Genomic DNA, 21,267 nt, shown 5'->3' with positions numbered 1-21,267 from the left:
TAGACCTAATCGTGTATTAACTACAAAAAGGTCCCCACAGTACAACATCTCTTACAGTTGGTTTATACATTCTTTGATTTATGGATGAGGGCTTACGCAGAGATCCTGGGCTGCAACTATTAGAATGACATCAATTTAAAAAAAAACAAGCCCCTTATATATTTAGGTGATGTCATGTAGACAATAACAAACCAATCATAAATACACACACACACACACACGCACACACACACACACATCTGTGGGTCACGCTGCTATTACTTGAGATCTCAGGTGCGAATATTTGTAACCACCCTCCTGACATCCAGCGTTGTGCATGAACGTTCATTCATGTGCTCATTTTTTCGGTGAACGGTGAACTTGAACGTATCTGTTTGCAGCTAAAGAACGTGAACTTGAGCTCATTCAGGTTTGCGCGAGATTCTGAGTCCTTGGGTGTGTTAAAGTTACTGCTTGATGAATAAACACGGACGGCATTATTCCATACTTGAGACGTTTTTATTAGTGCAACTCATCAGATAGACAGCTCGACAGCTCGCACCCAGTTGCCCATATCCCGCGTAACAATCACTGCCCATGTAGACGTACACATAAAATACTCCCTGGAGCAGCTCATTTAAAAAATGGATGAAATGATCTGGGACTGTGAACTTGTTCAGAATTCAAAATTGTTAACTATTAACGTGAACTTGTTCATTTTAATCTGTGTGAACTGAACTTTGAGCTAGGTCTTGTGAAGTGTGAACTTGCACAGCATTGCTGAGATCACAGTTTACTGTGGATGTCACAGATTTCCTCTCAGTTTATGCCCAGTTGCTCCTGGCTCCTTCAGGGTTAACCGAAACTGGATAGAGAATAGAGGGGGGAGAAAAACAGACCTAATTAAACGCTCATCAGAAATGAGCCGCCTGCACAAACGTTCACAGATAAGATAATTTTGTCAAAATTCTCTCCTTTTGAAATAGGCTGGCATGAGTTGTAGAACTCTGGAGTGTCTGGCAGCAGCTGTCAGTGAGCCAGAGGGCACACACCCCCCCCACCCCCCACCCCTTCCCTCCCACCCCCAAGAGCTGAGAGGGGCAGAGGGGTGTGCCCCAGAACAGCTGGATACCAAAGTAAACGGAGCTATGCGGTATGGCGTGAGGCGGACAGGGCTTGGAGAGAGATGAAAGCCCGCTGATAAAAGGCAGTGAAAGCACACAGTGCCATCTGAATTTCAATCAGTTCTAATGGATACTAAAAAAAACAGCCAGGGCAACCCAAAAAATGTTTTTATTTTTTTTTCTTTGGGGGGGGGGTACAAACGCTGTTAGAACTGCTCTCAGTGGTATTTATGGTGACCTGTAAAACCTGACCCCCCCCCAAACCCCTTGATTCTACTTCATCAGCATGCAGGCAGCAGTGGCAGACAGGAGGTAGGAGTACTGCTAACTGCCAGCTGAACTTTTTATTTCTTGTGCATGTGGGGGCGTGCAGATAACAAGACCTGCACCCAATTTTGCTGGACTTCAGCAGCCTGGGGAAAACTGCAACAGGTGCAGACAGGAATTAGAGAGGCTATTTGACTGGATGGAGTGTTAGGCGTGCTCGCCATCTGTCTGGCATTGGAAAGCTGCATTCTCAGCGACCCATGCGGTGCATATGGATGCTTTACTGCAAAATATGCATTAGTGCATTACTGCAACATTCTAAACCTCTCACCTCTCATCATGAATACAATCCATTATTTGCATTGCGTTATCCATTCTCAATGTTTGGTAATATATCTGTGCTTTATTTTTATTCTACATATTTGCCCATGTGCACTAATTTCCAGGCACTGCTCCCTAACTGCTGAACCTCACAACTGCTTCTGTCCCCCAAAAACTACAACTCTACATTGCTGCCCTCCCCAGGACATATTGCCATGAGTGGCTCAACAGTGGCAGTAAATTCTGTGTTGGATTTCACACAATTATATACACTGGCCTCGCCCACAGCCACAGAGGCAGTGTTGCCTTCCCAATAAAGGACCGCTTTATGATTCTGCTAGACAGAGCAGTTGTGAAGAGCCCTTTAAGGTACATTTTACCACCCTTTTAGAGGCCTGCACTCCCCCTCATAACCCCTAAGACTCCCTGGCGATCAATGCCTGCTTAAACAGCCTGTATCGATCCGCTGTTTGTTTTTGTAGATGGAGACTCCAGGCTTAGCGATAGCGGTCTGGATTTTCGCTAGTCCAGCACGGTCCAAAATGTCTCCTCAAAACAGTAAAAAAAAGCAACCCCACTCTCTCTTTAAACAAGTTTTCCTCGCGCTTATAGGGCTTTCTATCGCATTTTACTCCCTGGAGAAATGTAAGCCCCATTACAGATGCTTTCTTTTACTGAAAAGAAAATAAGAAAAGATTCCAGGGGGGAGAAAAGAGAGGATTTGAGGAGATTTAAAGGCACTATAAACTCAGTGAGGTTTGATTAGGATAATACTGCAACAGCTGCTGAGGGATGAGAAATGGGGCCTGACTGAAATGTCAATTATCCAGGCAGTTATGTCAATGTGGATTGATTAGGGTCCTTGAGCAGTGTGAAATGGGTGCCGATGTCCATGATGGTGAAGTAAGGCAGGCTGGAGGACTGAGGTTACAAAACTGTAATTCTCCCTGACCATAGGCAGCCTGGCCCCTTAGAAACCTCTCTGGTCCACACTGAAAGGAACCACTCAGAACCCAGGCTGTGGTATGCGCTATTCAGACAATTACTACCTCAAGAAAGTCTTCCAGTCACCACCACAACTGTAACTTTGCTTGATGATAGACTCCTAATACATATATCATTATATTACTGCCATTTAGCAGATGCTCTTATCCAGAGCTGCTTACATGGGTTACAATTTTTACATGTTATCCATTTATACAGCTGGATATTCACTATGGCAATTCTAGGTTAAGTACCTTGCCCAAGGGCACAGCAGCAGTGCCCCAGCGGGGAATCAAACTGGCGACCTTTCGGTTATGAGTCCTGCTCCTTATCACTATGCTACACTACCACCCCAGAAGCAGTATACAGAGACAATGGACACCACTGTCACCTCAGGAAGACTCTGCCAAGGTGTTAGCAATGACAGTGACAAATGACGCAGATAATAAATGCTGAGAAATATTTACAGGGAAAAAGTCACACAGTGTTACTTATTGTTTCTCTTTGTCTTCCATTCAGTCTCTCACTCTCCGACATCCTATGTGAATTCATTAAACAAGATCAATGTTCCGCACCTGCAGAATAAACTTAGATAAATCTTCGTAAAAGGAGCAGGCTTTTCTGTTATATTGATTTTAAAATTACAAAACAGAACACACAAACGCGCACACACAAATAATAAAAATGACAGAAAAAAACAGGATCAAGAGCCAGTAGCAAGCATGTCACCGCAGAGGAAGCATACATAAAACATGAGTGAAGCCAGCTCCACGCTGATCCCTTTGCGGGCGCACTCTCCACTTCAGAAACAGACCTGTGCGCTCCCCTGATTCTCTGCGGTCAATAAGTCCACTCCGCCCGCTTCTCGAGGGCTTCACCCAATTTATTCTTCTCACCTCCTCTCCCTACGGCCAGGGCCTGAGGCGGAGAGAGAGAACAGCAAGGATCTGGGAGGAATCCTTTGGGATTATCCGTGGAAACGGTGGTGAAAAAAAAAAACAATGTTTACACTGAGTGGTGGCTCAGTAACATTGTCGTATCAATCCACCACCGGCCAATGCTTAGATTGTGACCTTTCCGTGGTGCAGGCCTCCCACACAATCCCAGGTAACCATGCGCTGCTTTGATACCACTACGTGACCCTTGAGGATGTGAGTTTTACTCCAACCTCCCAGAAAAAATAACACTCATGAGCCTTTATCTGAGACAGAAGTACAGCAAACACAGGCAGCTGGCTTCGCTGAGTTATAGAAAATAATAACCCATATGTATGCCCAGCTAGGGACTTGGTACTGCCTTTCCCCAGACCCAGAGGTCTTTAAGTTTGGATGATGGAAGAGCCAAGCCAAATAACAAAGGGGATGAAGGCTTTTTGTGCCTAGCTGATGAGGAAGAAGAGAAAGGGACAATACTGTCATGTATACATAAAAAAGATACAGTAGAGAGGAAGAACCCTGTTTCTTCCTACAGTTACCCACTGTTAGTTGGGACCCATAGATGCCATCCAAACAGAATGGTACAATGACTGAGGGACTGTCATGTGACAACAGTATGAGTTACAGTTTAATAACAACTGTAACCATGTAAAGGCCACAACTCCCTCTTTCAATAACGGGCAAATTCACAACATCACACTGTGTTTTATTGCAGGCTGACATTTAAAGAGTCCCCTAATTCAATACATGTTTATTATCGAGAGGTTCCTTCCTCCCCACCACTAATAAATTCCTCAGCATATCAGTGAAGGTGTCAGATCAGCTGGTGTCTTTTTTTTTCTCCAGATGTAATTATTTTAGAATATTTCCATGGCAGCTCTTTGTTCTTTATTCTATTGTTAGCCAAGTCCTGTCTGATTTCCTCAGTGATATCTCTTTCAGCAATGTGGAGCTCTCGCCACCAACTCGTCCGTCTGTGAAACCCACTCACAGGAAAGAAAATCCTTTTACTGAACATTAGCAGAATAAATCTGACATTATAATTGGCATGTGGTATAAATAGCTTACTTTTTTGTTTGATTTTTTTCACAATTTATAGTTTCATTATTTTTATATGGCAGCACTTCTGCTGTTATTTTGATACATATTGTAAATGATACATTTTCCAGAACCTCTATGATATTTTTTTTTCACCAAGCATGCATAATATAGTAAACACCACACAGTATGGTCAGGTGGTTAGCAGAAAATTGCAAGATAATAAACCATGCACAACCGTTTGAAACTGCTGGTTGGAATAAATGAGAAGAATATTTGAAATAAAAGTCATCAGTAGTTACAATTTTCCAGATGAACCTGAAAAATTGCCAGGCCTACAGACAAAAATAACCCTATATTTCTGCCGACTGCCCAATCCACTGGACAACTGTGTTAGACTCAGCCTATTTTCTACTGATTTAAAACTAATTCCATAAATTACCTCAATGTCTCCCAGCATTTAGTGGGGACAGCGTGTGCATACACCAGGGAAGGGGTAATTATAATTGTGCTTGTCAGGCCTTTCATAAGCTTACAAAAGCCCAAACACCAACAATTCTAACAGTGAAGTAGTGAGAAGCTGAACAGACTGATACAATGAATCACTGTATGTGCAGTTTAAGGTGAGGTCTGGCCCAACCAAACCTAACAGAGACGTTACCTGAGTGGCGCATAGAGAAGTGGAAGGTATGCGTTTGTACTTCATGGCAGTGTACAACTGCTATAGCCAATGCACCAATGCCTTTAAGTTCCTCTGTATGAGGTGAAAATACTTCATAGCTTACCTATAAAAGCGATAAGAAACCTCTCACATCCTCTTCCACCCACCTCTTTATAGGCTCAGTGAGGTGTAACAATCAGTTGCTACAGTTCTGATAACTTCAGCCTAAATTTGACCACATTTGAACCACACGTGTAGGCAGAGTGCAGGTGCAGATGCACACAGTTCATGTACACTGTACATGAAATCATTTAACCAGCTAGCTAACCAGCCAAGTATATACAGTGCATTCAAATCTCAAATATCAACAAGCCCCTCCTGACCGCTACACTCCACTGGTGATCCCGTTGCATCATGGCACAAAATCAGTATCCAGAACTTTCTCCCCGGTTGTCCCCCCATTGGTGGAATGAACTTCCACACTTCATCCGTTCTGTCGAGTCCCTCTCTGTCTTCAAGAAACATCTGAAGACACAGCTCTTCCGCTCTCACCTGAGCACCTGACACACTACCACCTAAAGGCATTTCTCATGTATTAAAACTGTTTCCTATTAAACTATTTAAAAAAGGAAAGGAAATGTAATCTAATGGTTTAATGCATTCGTTATCTCTACCAGCTAGCTTGTCCCCTGTCTTGCCAACCATTGAAACCTGGTCATGCAGCACTTCTAATATTATTGGCTCCTTATGGTTTTCTGCTTGTGTTGTACTCTGCCTCACTTGTAAGTCGCTTTGGATAAAAGTGTCTGCCAAATGAATAAATGTAAATGTAATGAATAAATATCAGCAAATTGCAATGCTTTTCAGTAAATTTAAACCATAGTACACTCACTCAATTACACAGATTTTTATTTTCACTCAAGTAGTTACTAAACAGGTACCTTTACTTCTACTCATATTCAACTCATATTTCCTCTAAAGTAAAAATGTTTTGACTTGGGTAGAGCTCTGCAGTACTTCTACCTGCACTTCACCATTGTGTCATAGCAAGGCTCTGACATTGTGCATTTTTTCAACAGCATCTTTCATCTTTGTGGTGGCTGTATCTTGACTTTACTTGTGTGATTTCATCTGCCTACGACTTTTGGATGCCTGAAGTGCTTATGATTTCCAGTCAAAAGGAACAGTTCCTGCCATTCTTTTCTCTCTTTTAAAGGCTTCATAGAGTAACGACAATGATAGTGATGATGATGAATATGATCATTGTTAAGACACACCAAATTCACACACCAAAGGTGCAACACCTACAATAATCAATCAAGTCCTGAATAGCATGGATCCCTCTTGAGACAAGGAAACTGTCAAAGTTTTAAGGGCTTGTTGGAATAGCTGCATGGTGAATACGGTTCACTGAAGACTGAAACTAACTGTAGCCCTCTTGCCCCGGCCTCCCGAAAACCCCATTCAGAAAATAAACACGCTGCACCCGCATCAATAATTCAGGGTAGCGAGCCTGCGTGTTTCAGGCTGGGGAAAACCCATCTCCTTATGTCATCCACTTTAATGTGCGAGTCAGCACCCGCGGCTTCTTCCCAACACGCTCCCCGGATCCCAGCATCCCACTCTCCTCTCCCCTCTGATTCTGACAGGCGAGAGCCAACCACAGACACAGCCTGACATCATCACCACGGGTGCTCCATCAGGCAGCGAGAGCAGCAAGAGAATGCTCCAATATTCAGACCCCCCCCCCCCCACCACCACCACCACCTTCCATTCATATCCATTCCATCAGAAGCCCCATTGTGACACCACGGCCTCTCCCACTGCCTGCACCCGCAGCTGGGCTGATGTGAGTCTCTGTGGCTAATTACTGCATTAATGCATGCCCATTGATCAACCGCTGCAAAAGGAGATGAGACACGGGAGGAGAGAGGAGGAAGAACGAGAAATAAATCAAAGCCCCACTGGGAGGGAGGGGTAGAAGGGGAGCAGGCAGATCTGACGGAGATCAGGATATTTAGATCAGGATGTTTAAGAAAAGAGAAATACAAAGAGAGAGCGAGAGAAGGAGAGACAAAGACAGACAGCCAGAGAGAAGGAGAGAAACAGATCAGAGAGGGATCGCTGTTGGGTTTCGTCTCACAGGGAGTTCAAAAAAAAGGAGGCTGCCTCTGGGCACCAGCACAAAGAGTCACACAAACTTGTGTTCTCTCAGACGGACAATTAAGTAAACTCAACCACACTCCACACCAGGTTTGATTTCCATTCAAATGAAAAGAGACATCACAAACTCACTATTCTCATCAGAGCAGTCTGCTCTGAAGACAGATGTGGCTCTAACAAGACACCCACATGAAAGATGCTGATCTAAATATAACCGGCACAAGACCACTCTCTGCTGCTGCCTCTGCGTGTCTTTTGGAGGCAAGGATTTCTATCACGGATTCTTCAACTCTTCTATTCTTCCCCAGTTTGTTCATCAAAAAGACGTGGTTTGTTTCCGCCATTCCCAGGGGGCCTAGCGTACTATATAAAACACATGCTACATTCAAATGCTTGGGACCTGTATATATCAAATAGATGTTTTTTCAATCCAACGAGATAAACTAAAACAAAAGTTAAAAAAAGGTTTTTAAGGATAATTTTCAGAGAGACAAAGTTAGTATTTTGCATCATTAAGGCAAAACATTAATGCAAAACCCCTTCAGCAAGGAGGAACAGAAATTAAAATTTAATTGACTCCCCTCAAATACAGCTCCTGATGGAACCCTCATCCCACTAATCAGCAGCAAACGAAGTGGTAATTAGTGTCTTTACAGAACAAACAGGGTACCATTGAGATGTGCAGGCTGTAACCTGCTTCAAACAGTGGATCTTGCAACTCTAGCCCCCTGCCTCTCCAAGTTAAATCCTCTGTGTAAACACACATTTATATTCTGCCCTTGCAGAGTGACTACATCAGGACAGGTACAGAGTGTACATGCAGACAGCAGAGCTTTATTCTGTACATTTAGAGCATAAACACAAAAAGCTGTGTGTGTATGTGTGTGTGTGTGTGTGTGTGTGTGTGTGTATGTGCTCACGCACATGCATGCCTGTATCTGTACGTGAATGTACTGTACTGCCTCTGTGGAACGGGGAAAGTGTTTAATTAATTTTTTGGATGACAGACAATGCAATTAACATGCATCGCTCCGTGTAATAGTGAAAGAATGAGAGAGAGAGAGAGGAAGGAGAGACAAATGATCCATGTGTCAGTGGGTGTCAACCTTGTGGAGACATACACATTCACGGCAAAAATAACGCGCCTCTAACCGAGCTCACCACCTTCACGGACTGCCAGCACCTTCCGCACCCAAAACGCAGTCGCACAACGCTGTCCCGTCGTCTCTCCCGGACTCCTGGCCTCATTTCACCCCCCTCCCGCTCCCCTCCCCTCCCCTCTCCTGGCAAAAAAAAGTGCTGCCTGGTAGACGGCTTAAATTCCGCTGTTGTCTCCCCTTGAGTATGCGCTGCCTGCTCCGCCTCAGCTCTGAGCCGAGCGGAACACAGCCCCCCGTCGTTCTCTCTGCTTCTCTCTCTCTCTCTCTCGGTCTCTGCACGCAGGGTCCAGGCTGTCTGCTGCTCACACGGTGAGCCGCTGAGAGCGCGTGGTCTGGGTCACCCTGCTGCGAGGGGTTACATCACGCACGTGGCGGGTAAACACAAACCAGCGAGCCGACAGAGGCGAGAGCGGCGGGCGAGAGCGGCGGGCGAGAGCGGCAGGCGCCAGCGGGCCATGCCAGCCTCGTCTTATCAGCCGCCTCTCTCTCCCGCACCAAGCCCCCCGCAGCTGGACACGGAGGGCAGGGAGGGGGGCACCGGGGAGAGCCTCCGCTGGCTTATCAGCTCCTCGGGCAGCTGTAAGACTGTGCCACCTCTACGGTCACGCTCCCCGCACCTGGCCACGGGGGTGACACAATAAACACGCACTTTTCTGCAGTTCAGTCACGCAAGACAACGTGACAACAGGACTCAAAGCTTTTCCCTTTTTTTCCCCCCTTACAAGCTTCAAAGGACAGTAAAAACACATGCATGTCAAACACCAATTCAGGCTTGTGCAAGAGGAGAGACAGACAGAAAAGTTGTCTTGGTGAAAAGGGATGAAAGCTGCCAGCGAGGCTCCACAATACCATCTTTCAGATTAAGGCTAACCCCCGTGTCAGCAATAACACGATTTCCTTCTACACGCGATGAATGGTGACCAATGCTGCTTTTATGCCGGGATTTACAATAATAACAATAATAACACAGTAAATTACATTTCTCCTGAGGGGCAGCACTCCAGCTCGCTCACTGACAACTAAAACAAATGCGGCAATATTCCCCAAAGACATCTTGACATCTCTTCACTTAATTGGTATAAACTGACGAGTCTGGCCACCCTGAGATAAGGTAAAGCCGATGAGGAGAGCAGGAGAACGAAAAGAGAGAGAGAGAGAGAGAGAGAGAGAGATAGAGAGAAGGAGGCAGCAAGGTAAAATATCTAAAAAAAATGAATTCTTTCACCAACATACAGAGATAGAGCATGTGTGTGTGTGCATGTGTATGTGTGTGTGCGTGTGTGTGTGTGTGTGTGCGTGTGTGTGTGTGTGTGTGTGTGTGTGTGTGTGTGTGTGTGTGTGTGTGTGTGTGTGAAAGAGAGAGAGGAAGGAGAGAGAGGGATAGAGAAGCATTAAAGATAGTGAAAATGTATTACCAGATGCATGGTGGTCACCTGCCGGGCGTGGAAATTGGAGAGTGTTTGTTCGGCTCTCAGTCCTGTGTGTTCTTGCTGCTGCTCTCTCGACCGGAACAGTCCGGAAATGCACGACTCCCCAGGGCTACAAACCTCTGGAGCTCAGAGTCGCGGCGAGCATCAAGCGAGAGAGAGAGGTGGAGAGATCGAGAGAGAGAAAGAGAGAGAGAGAAGGAGGAGGAGGAGGAGGAGAGATGCTCCTGGAGGAAGAGGAGAGAGGAGGAGGAGGAGCAAGAGGAGGCACAGGAGAACTGGGGATGCAGAGAGAAAGAGAGGGAGAGAAAGACACAGAGAGAGAGAGAGAGGCACAGACAGCGAGAAAGTTCTGGCTGCTCACCAGCTCGATGGCGAATGAGGAGAGGGAATACTGGGGAGAGCCCAGATTTAGCAGCAGCATTCACCCTCTTCTGTCACACATACAGGTTACACCTCTCTCTCTCCCTCTCTCTCTGTCTCCCCCTCCCACCCCACAGTTGCTCGCTCAGCCTCACTTTGCCTCTGTAGATCTCTCTCTCTACCTCTCTGTCTCTCTCCCTCTCCAGTTTTAGCACACGCTGTGCAAAGAATTGATCTTGTATCCAAACAAGGCAGGCGCTGTGCTAAACTGTTTTCCATCTCAACAAGGCTGATCTATCTGTTTATATCAGCTTTCCATATGAATCTCACACAATGTGGTAAAATTGAAAAGCACCTTTGGAGATGATCAGATTTCTATCCTACATTGAAGTTTCTCCCCAGGCTTTTTATGTGACTGTTGTTGACCAAAAACACTCACATATATCCCATGAATTCAATATTTCTAGCAGCTATGGACCTTTCTTCACAATTAAAGCAACTCATCCGGAAAACACGGCACTGTTTTTGAAGTCTAGATATCTCCTACATGCTGTGTTTGAAGGTGTCATGCTGCAACTGCTGTCCAGACTCAATGATTTTGACATAATTGGATGGCTTATCTGATTCATGGCACCCACTACACCGGGCAGTTCACAATCTATACGGATCCGCGAATCTGTGCAGTTTTGTGAAGCATTTCACTCTCAAACCACGTTTCAGGTAACCTGCCCAGAAACCATGAACCTGTGTGTATAGTTCAATTATCCCATCCAGAAATCATCAATTTGTTCTCAAAGTTATCTCTTCCAGAAGGCGTTGATCCGTCTGCACAGTAGAGATATCTCGTCCAAAAAATATGAACCTGTCTGCAACATTCCAGCATCTCTTCAATAGAGAAATCATTGCATTGTCTTGCACAGAACTCCAGCAGAAGGAAACAGGCTGCACTGATTGACAGTTCTCAGTTTGCAACTCATGACACTTTTCCGCGTCAGGCAACTGGAGCAATAAAGGTGGTAACTGCCACTCAAAACAGCTAGTTTCTACAGGTTGTTCCGTTCCCTTTCTCCATCCATACTGTTTGCCACAGGAAAACAAACAGATGCAGAAATAGTTCTCAATTTTTGAATGACAGCTATCAAATTAATGTTGGCAGATTATAATGGGTTCAAGCATTTTATGCACGCATACTCTTTAAATAAACATCATGGAACGCTCATCCATGTCAGAGAACTATTGCTTTTACACTGGTGTTAGGAAATACCTTTGAGTATTTTTTAGAGACTCTATTAGGGAATTTGGCACTAAAGATGCAGAGTAAACCTATTACAGGGACATTTTCTTCAAATTATAATACTTAATTGACTATGTTCCACTGGATTGCCTGACTATTAATTCGCAATTTCAGGAAAAAGATGGTGAGCTAAAGACAATTTTAGCTTCTGCTCAGCCATTTAACATTCTGATGATTTTGCCGGTATAGTAAAGAATCATGGAGAATTGTAATCACAGCAAGAACACCCAAACACAGACATATTTTCTCACCCGGGTGCATCGAGGAAAATTAATGTTGCGAGAAGCACACAGGAGGCAACGTTCATGGCACATGGTAAAATAATGTAAACAGCATCCGTGCTTTGACTTCAAACACCTCAAGTGGAGCTGATTAATCAAAGGCAGTCATTTGCATAGAAAGCACGGATGCTGAGAATAATGGCAGTCCTCAGAGTCTGCTGGTTTTGCCTTTATGACCAGGTGATTATTGAGATGCTTTCAGACAAATAATAACTGCGCGCAACTAATGGAGCACACTCTATCAGGACCCCGCCGGAAAGAGAGCCGGGGAGAGAGTGAAGGGACTGAGAGAACAGAGATATGGGAACAACAGAGAGAGGCAGAGAGAAAATGAAGGAGGAAGAGATTGTGTGAGGAAAAAGGGGAGAGGGAGAGAGGGGAAGGTACACTGGAGTGTAGGAGTAATTAGACAACGTCAGGATCCATCCATGTGCGTTTGGCTGAGCAAAAGCAATAAATCTACAGGGATGGAGAGGAATGACGTGCACTCAAATATGCACAACACACATACGCACACATAGACATTTGCACACATACACATTCATACACGCACATACACACCCATACATGCTAAGATCAACATGCACATGCTTACGTATTCATATGCACATGTACATACAAACATACTGAAATGTCTATACATGTAAAAAAACACACACACATGCGGAGGCCAGTCCACAGAGGAGCACACCAACAAACACCTCTGTTATAATGACTTGGAAATATGACAATGCTTCTGAAATAGAAACGCATCAGGCAAGAAATGCTTTCTGGGCATGTAAGTGTGTGCATGTGTATGCATATGCGCATGTGAAAGGGTGCGCCTCCACTCTCAGAACCATTTGTGTTCCAACTTAAGTGCTGCCGCACCCACTGGATCCCTGCACACCCTCTCATGTGCACCTCCCATGTACGAATCCCTGTGGGTCCCGCTGAGAACAGCGTGAAACCTCAGCCGTCCCCTCCGCAGCACGGCTCTGCCGAGCCAGGAACAGCCTGCAGGTTATCTCCGCAATGCGTATTGATTAGATGTTGTAACCTATTACAGTAATTATAGCCTTGAGCTCAGAACTGATTAGATTTAATGTTGGCGAATCCAGTTTTTCAAGCTGCTGTGACGGGCAGGGAGGAGTAAATCATGTACTGATGAACGCCCCCCCCAACACCCCCCACCCCCACTGCCCGCCCTCCTGGTGCCCCGGCACTCAGTCCACCCCGCACATTAACTCCCCCATCACCACGAAGGGATATCAAGACAGATACTGCACATCACGGCCAGGGTACTGAACTACTCGAATGCTTCCCACAGCCCACATGCAGGCAGGTCTTTCTGAGCTTTCCAATATCACCCGGAGTTCTCTTTGTTTTTCCTTTTCACCTTTCATTTGTCATTTCAATTCCTTTCATTTCATCCCTCTCTTAGAGGAAGGAGGGGTTGAGGGGAGAGGGAGAATCTGACTGCAGGGAGAGCGCATCGCTCCCATCAAACAAGACAAGGACCGCTCCTCTACTTCATCCCTTTCTACATATGAAAAAAAGAAGAAAAGACATCTGAGGGATGGAGGCAGTGCAGATCAAATGTGCTGGAGAGAATCTTGCTCCCCACAGATTCTTCCCAGGGCTTTCCCCTTCACCTCACTGCCTGCACACACACACATACACAAACACACACACGTGAGCACACATACATACACACACACACACATACACAAACACACACATGCGAGCACACATACATACACACACACACACACACACATACACAAACACACACATGCGAGCACACATACATACACACACACACACACACACACACGCGGGCACACATACATACACACACACACACACACACACACACACAGACAAACAGACCCACACACGCACGTACACACATGGGTCCGAGCTTGATGCATGTTTGTATCCCTCTTTCCACCTCTCTATTTTACCCCCACTCAACCCACCCTCTACAGAGATCAAGAGATGCCCAAGCTCTCTCTCTACTTGCTGAACATTAATTCATACCAGTTTATGTGGCTGGTTTTGACCTATATGCCTCAACAGAGGGCAATGTACGTTTGACCATTTTACAGGAAACAATAGCACAAAATCAATAACACACCTCCCCACAAAATGATGTACATGTCTGAAACATTCCTCAATTAAATAAGAAATTAGTAGTTTAACTCTGGTGCTGATGAGAGCTGGAAAAAGAATTCAGGAGATTAGTTTCTTCATTGATTTTTCATTTCTTCTACATTTTTTCCCAGCATGTGCTTCATTGACATTATCTGACTGCTGATGAGCTTGAATTCACCCTAATGCTGCTTAATCAGACACCAATCAACAGCATTTCTCTGGGTTATGAAATTCTTTGCAGGCAGAAATTCACCGCAACTTAAACACTGCTGATTGGTTCAGCACCTGTGCCTCCTAGGGAACTGCTGAATAAGTACCTCAAAGAACAGCCTAGGGAGGGCTATTAATGACACGATTGGTTAAAACAACACTAAAAGATGTAAAATCATCCTAGGTTTAAATGCAGATCGTAAAAGATCACATACATTATGACCAATGCACTTATTAGCTTGTAGAGTAGATACTATAAATGCTATGCATCAGCCCTCCCTAAGTAGGCTTAGGGAGGCAGTAAAAGTTTGCACTGTTGTACAGAAGTCCACTTCAGCAACAAAGCTGAGGACAGTTGAACAATCTATAACACATTGCAGCAGCGGTGCTGAGAAGTGATGTCCAGAGACACAGATTTAATGAGTTTTAGGATGCTATGCTGTAATAAAATCTCTGATGCGAGCTACCTGTAGTTACAGCCATTAATTAGTATTCATTAAAAGGTCAAACAATTAAATGCACATACTCAGAATACAACTGCTAACAAATCATTTCAGTGTTGAGCTCAGCCTTGGTCCCTGGGTGCTGGTCAGCACAAGCTTCAATACAAGACTGCTAACAGTAGCCATCATGGCAGCTGCAATGATACAAACCTCAGAGCAATTGATGCATTCCCAATGAATTCTCTTCAGTGACAGAAACACAATGATCAGTTGCCAGCGATTAGCTCAAGCGACAGTGAAACAGTTGCAACATAACCTAACGTTTACCTGACTGAAGAAAACATATGGCTGTAGATAGAGTTTCAGCTTTGCTGTACTCTCACTTTGGTCCTTTCGCTGTTGAAGCACATGAAATGGGCTGTTCTTTGGATATAGCCTGAAAAGTGATCAAGCATGTTGGGTGATGATCTAGAGTTTAGTGTGTACCTGTATCAGGGCTAGCTGGGACCTATGATGTGGAGGGTTGCAGACTATGCATGTCAGCTGTGGAGTTACACTCTGGTCCAGTCATTCAGTTAGCTGGATATAGCTAACATGACATAAATACAATACGTACATAACAGCCACCAACATATGACAACTTTATATGAGACGTACATTAAAATTATAAAAGAAGAGATCTTATTTCTGTTAATTGTATGTGTGTGAGCTTTCTATTAGCCACTAACTTCAAAAATGTAGGCAAAATCAGTAAAAAATATGCTTTCATGTCTGAATACCTAGTTGTTTCACATCTAGTCATTCATCAATCGATGTGGTGCAAGATCACAAAGCCAAGGTGAGTTCAACCTCCACGGTGTGTTTGCCAAACTGTTGTATCCACAGCTCCAGTGTGTTTTTTGCACACTGGCAGAATGAGACTGACCCATGGTGACCATACAGATCACCCAGGGAATTCAACCAGACGAATGGACCGGAACCGATCCAGAGGAGACAGCAGCTCTCCACGCTCCAGTGAAACACCAACCTTCCACACTGCCTGATGGCCCCCAGCCATGCACAGGGGTCAATGGGGAAGACTGGTCTCACCTGCTGACTATCCAGCAGCAGTGCCATTTGCTTCCTTGTGTCATGGATACAGGAACCCATTGAATTTACATCAATCATACATTGGGTGTGTCACATTGCATACAGCAGACATATCCAAAAGTTGCGGACATATTACTGTCTATAAGTGCTTTTTATTTACTCTATAGTATAGTTTATACTGAATTAATATGACTACTATAATTCACACAAGATGTGTTTTAGGCTTTGAGTTACTCATTTGTCTGATAAATTGTAAATCATAAAATAGCAAAAAGCCATGTTATTATGGAATAGTACACACACAGCACCACCTAACTCCCAAAAGTGAATGGAACCCATCAACTGAGTTTCTCCTGTGCTGGGCTGAGAATGGGGGGCTGAGCATGGGCTGGGTGACCATGGCGATGGATTGGAAGAGTCACGCTCCCAGCACCAGAAAATCCAGCGGTTTCCATTTGGGGACTGTAGTGAGCTTGCCTGTGCATTCTGGAACAAGCAGGAAGTGGAGCAAAACGGTCCGCACAGAAGAGATCCTGCCTGACGCGGCTAATGGGTAGTAACTGAAGCATGTGGTCCTGCGCGGACTGTTCCAGAATGCTGATGAGGTGGGGTGTGGGGGGTGTGGGGGGGGGGGGGGGGGGGTAGGGCTTCAAGAGAGGCTTGTTCCCAGGGTCAAAGAGGTCTGGAATACCATTATCTCGCCACCCCCACCATCACCACGCCCCCTCCCGGGAGCTCATTAAACAAGGAAGGGCTGCCTCCCAACCCCATGGCTACCGAGAGACCCAGAGATTGTCTCAATCTGGAAAAAAACAAAACCAGTGGCTCGCCTTTGCGGGAAAACCCCACCACCACTACATTCTGCCCATTCACCCCCAAAGAGGCAAAGAGAAAAAGGAGGTACTAATGGTGAGATGTGGGAAAGTAGGATAAAATGAGAGTCGAAAAGTGGAATAGAAACGATGAACTAAGGAAGAATCAGGGGAAGAGATGAGCCTAAGAGGGCAAAGAAAGGGAAAAGGAGGAGTGGGAGTGAAAGATAAACAAAAAGGTACGACGAGGAAAGAAGAGGAGGTAGAGAAAGAGCACTAAGTGAGGAAATCCAAGCATGTGGTTGGGGGGGGGGGGGGGGGGGGCAGCGAGCAAGAGGGAAACAGAGCGGGGCAAAGAGAGAGAGAGAGAAAGAGAGAGAGAGAGAGGGAGAGGGAGAGAGGGGGAGAGAGAGGGAGAGAGGGAGAGGGAGAGGGAGAGGGAGAGAGAAAGAGAGAGAGAGATAGAGAGAGATGCAGCAAGAAGCCCCGGGTCCCAGAGCACAATTACTGGTGCTGTAGAGCAGTCCCTTCAGATTTATGAGTGTGCTGGTAATGGGAATTCAGGGAGTACAGGTGCTGCCAGAGTGTCCAATCTCAGCCTCGAACAGTCAGCTGACAGTAAAGCACCACACACAATACCACCAACCCCCCCCCCCCCCCCCCCCCCCCACCACCACATTTCTCCTCACAGCTCCTGCAACTTCCTAAAAGTTAGTTTATTCTTTCATTAAAAAGCACAAAAGCTTTCTGCAGCCCCTCTCACCCACTTCCTGCTTTAAAGCCCTTGAGTGAGGATTGATTTTTTTTTTTTTTTTTTTGGATTTCGCTTTAGGCCACTGAAGTAATGGCCCACATAAATCTCAAGGGCTGGCAGACAGGTTTGTGATAGAAAAGATCCACCACACGTTAATATTCAGGTCAACCCACCAAGGCCAGATTACCTAATTCAGAATTATTAGACTAATATCAGCCAAATGATCTACCAAGTCTAAGCATCATGGCTCCATTTCACTTCAATTACTTTCCTCTGCCCTAGAAATATGTCTTCTCTTCTCTCTCCCACATACAGAAAATAAATCTCCCTTCTCATCTCTGTGGCTCCACACAAAATCAATGGATAATTTGGAGAAGCACTTTATCGGCTCGGTCTATACACACAAATAGGCATTTGAGTCCTCACGGTCATCATATGTATGACTGAGGCTTGTTAAAAGGATACAAAAGTGAAAAATCTCACAAGGCATCGCTGATGTTTGCTTGCTAGTAAATAAGCTAATAGGCAAATGTCATCAGTGCTAAATGAGTTATCACCAATCGATGGTGTATCCACCACTAGGGTTTATAAATTCATTTAAAATGGATCTGCACCTGACATTCATAAAACAAATCATCTCTTAGTTTCAGCAAGGGGCAGTGGATGGAGCTGTCGTCCAGTTCCTTCAGACAAGCTCAACGGAGAAATGAATTAATAATCTCACATACGTTCTCCAAGAATGCTTACACAAACATTCTTCCAGTGAAGGAAAAAAAAAAAACAAGTATAAAGACCCCACACACCCTGAACCAATTTCTTTCTGTTCATTTTACGCGAGCGAGGAGATGCTGGTGTTAACAAATGAAACCTGGTCTTCTGTCCGCGCCTCCCCATGTCGCTATAAGTCATGCAGACACATGTTTCACCAGCACTGCAAATCTTCTGGAGGCACGAAGGGGAAAAAAAAAAACTTCAGGTTGCTTTTATTTTCTATCATGTTATTGAAAAACATGAGCCGCGGACAGATATGCGACAATCTGAACAGATCGGACAATAGGAACTGATTCCCTGTCATTTTTTTTTTCCTTCAGTTATCGCTGAAGTTGCTCCATTTTCTCTCTGGGTAACTGAGAGCCAGGAATACTCCACTTCTATATCAAAGACACTTCATTTTCTATAATAAGACTAAGCATTAGATTCCTTCCTCTATATTGAAAAGAGTTCTGATTTTTAGTAGAGTGCTCCGATGGAGCTCTTTCTCTATCTTCGTACTCATGAATATTCATGAACATACAGGTCTGAAACATACTCTGATTATGAATGACTGATTTCTATGAATAACTGTTCATGGTGATAGGAATATGATACTCAGTTCCCCCTGCAAACTCATAGAAGTAAGCAACTGCCTCCCTTTGGCTATTTGTTTAAATGCATCATGTTTGACGTACATTAACATTCTCTGCTGGGAGGGAACAGTACACCATTAAAATTGTTTCTGACATTTTATTCATGAAGAAATCCATGAAAATACAATATTTAATTATAATTAAATATATATGTAAACAATAATGATGATAATAATAATAATAATAAAGTATAACTATAAAATGTATAATAATTTTGAATGTGGATGCCACAAAATGGAATAGTTTACTTCATGCATTGACATTTATTATCAATTGCAGTGATCTATTAGATTTCATATTGATTTTCTATCAGATGAGGATAACCCTGTAAATAATGAATTTGGGTCAGAGGTCACTGCAGTGTATTACAGGATTGCACTTACAGCATTATACAGACACAGCAAAGAACACCTGGACATTCCCACTCTCACGGTATATGTGTATGTGAGTACGTGTGTGGTGTGATGTATGTGTGTGTGCGCGCGCGTGTGTGTGCGTATGTGTGTCATGGATCCAGCACGGCAGCATGGTGTGGGTGTGAGCGCTGTTTGCACTCGAACACTCTGTAACACATTCACAGCTAACACACACCTGTTATTAGTGTAACAGGTGTTTAGAAATGGCTGGGAGGCTTGCTATTTCATCTATGTGTGTATGTGTGTGCGCATGCATGTATGTGTGCGATGTATGGGTGTGGGTGTGGGTGGTATTTGTGTATGTGCCATTGGTGCTTGCAATGTGTGAAGACTCCAAAGTGTAGCTTCATGTTTAATGCATGAGTTTGGCCTCCCTCCTCCTCCAGGTCCAGGGCAAGGTCCCCCGGACCTTATAAAGCCTACACTGCACATCCTGAGGGCGTGCTCCTGTCTGATGGATTTGTGTCCTTCAGATTGTAGACCTCCCTGAGGACGAGAGGAACAGTGGTGGTGGTGGTGGTGGTGGTGGGGGGGGGGGGGGATATCCTCTAAGATGATCTAAAACCTTATACGGTGTCAGAATGTAATGAGTTTGGCGAGAAAGCTCCAGTGGGTGAAGAGGGCAGGACATAGGTTGTTTTACAGAACAGTAAAAGAAAAACAGAAGAACATCAAGTTGATTGGTTTGGCATGGGGTTAGGAGACCCGCATGGAGACCAAACAGCAGTGACTGATCGGTTCTGAAGATTCTGAGGAGGCTGATATTTTGAAGAGCAAGTTCTGATATTATAGTTCTGGAGACACCCATAAGTTAAGTCCAGACCATGCTTTGGAATTCAAAAGACCCAATTAATAACTGTTAATGACATCCAGCCCATTAAATCAAGTGGAGGGCATATTGAGAATAGATGGTCTGTGGTCAATTGCTGCAACAGCTTGACTTGATGAGGTCATTGACAGACATTGTGAGATTCGAGAACAGCAATGTGGAGTAGAGCTGCTGGTGGAGAGCCAGGATTTGCGACTTGATTGTCAGATCGGATTGTGGGTGGAATAATTGCAATTGTAAGAGGTGCTTCATCTCAGCCGCTTAGGTTAACACACCGCATTCATGGGTCAGAGGGCAGGTGTGAGATATGAGCACTGAAGGCTAACCCTGGATCAAAAGGAGCAAAGAGGCAACAGAATATGTGTGTTATTGCAATAAGTAGTGGAGCAGCGTGGGTGGGAGAGACTTCAGCACCGGCATGAGGATCACTGAAGCATGTCTGAACAAAACTGGGAGGATTCTTTAAAGAAGGAGAGGCCAGTTAATCAGAAGATCTAACTACCTGTATGAGTCAATAAACTGGACGGAAATACCCTGACAGTTACGACTGGTAATAAAATCAGGAAAATTAGAGGAGCGATATCAGAAGTATTCAACCTTTTGAGCTCCAGTTCAGGCTCCAGGCGTTAAGTCTTGAACTGTACTGAGAGATGCTTTTTCACAGTGACCTGTATGGGCAGTGAGCCGTCAGCGTTTTCCCTTCCAATCTCCAAGCCAGGCATTGTGCCTAATGGGTTTCCTTAAGCAGTTGTAAGAAATACAATGTGGGAAGACAGAAGCTTTCTCTTTCAAATTTACTCCACCCATCCTTTCCAACCATGCAAAGACACACATACCTCTGCAACAAGTACAAAGTCTCGCACCCCCAGGGAGAATATTTGTAAAGAGAATAACATGGAGGTCCTCATCCTGAATTTGACATAACAAGTACACTGGTTCAGCATGTATGACAGTGTTTTTTTACATGCTGTTACACCTCACTTGGTGAAATCATTACCAAATTAAATAGTATTACACTCAAGCTGATGGATGTAAATTGCCACCACTCTTGTTCATTTCCATGTTTCTCAAAAAAATGTAAAAATAGCACCGCCTTCCTTATGCCGAAGACCTACCACATACACAAACCAGCACTTCTTTCAATGGATCCATACAACTACAACTACCAATACAGT

The 21,267-nt window shown here is 44.6% G+C and overlaps 1 protein-coding gene across 1 annotated transcript in view; it reads right to left on the bottom strand.

The window, feature by feature from the left end:
- The window catches only part of LOC118783686 (IQ domain-containing protein J-like), a 42,492-nt gene extending 32,241 nt beyond the window's left edge, over positions 1–10,251 (bottom strand). Inside the window, exon 1 of the mRNA XM_036537638.1 lies at positions 10,048–10,251. Coding sequence (XP_036393531.1) covers positions 10,048–10,056 — 9 coding nt within the window. The 5' untranslated portion in view covers positions 10,057–10,251. The remainder of the gene's footprint in view (positions 1–10,047) is intronic.
- Between the last annotated feature and the right edge of the window lie 11,016 nt (positions 10,252–21,267).

The sequence above is a fragment of the Megalops cyprinoides genome, chromosome 9, assembly GCF_013368585.1.
Source record: "Megalops cyprinoides isolate fMegCyp1 chromosome 9, fMegCyp1.pri, whole genome shotgun sequence".
In the NCBI taxonomy this organism is placed as follows: domain Eukaryota; kingdom Metazoa; phylum Chordata; class Actinopteri; order Elopiformes; family Megalopidae; genus Megalops; species Megalops cyprinoides.
This window is presented reverse-complemented; position numbering and strand designations above follow the sequence as displayed.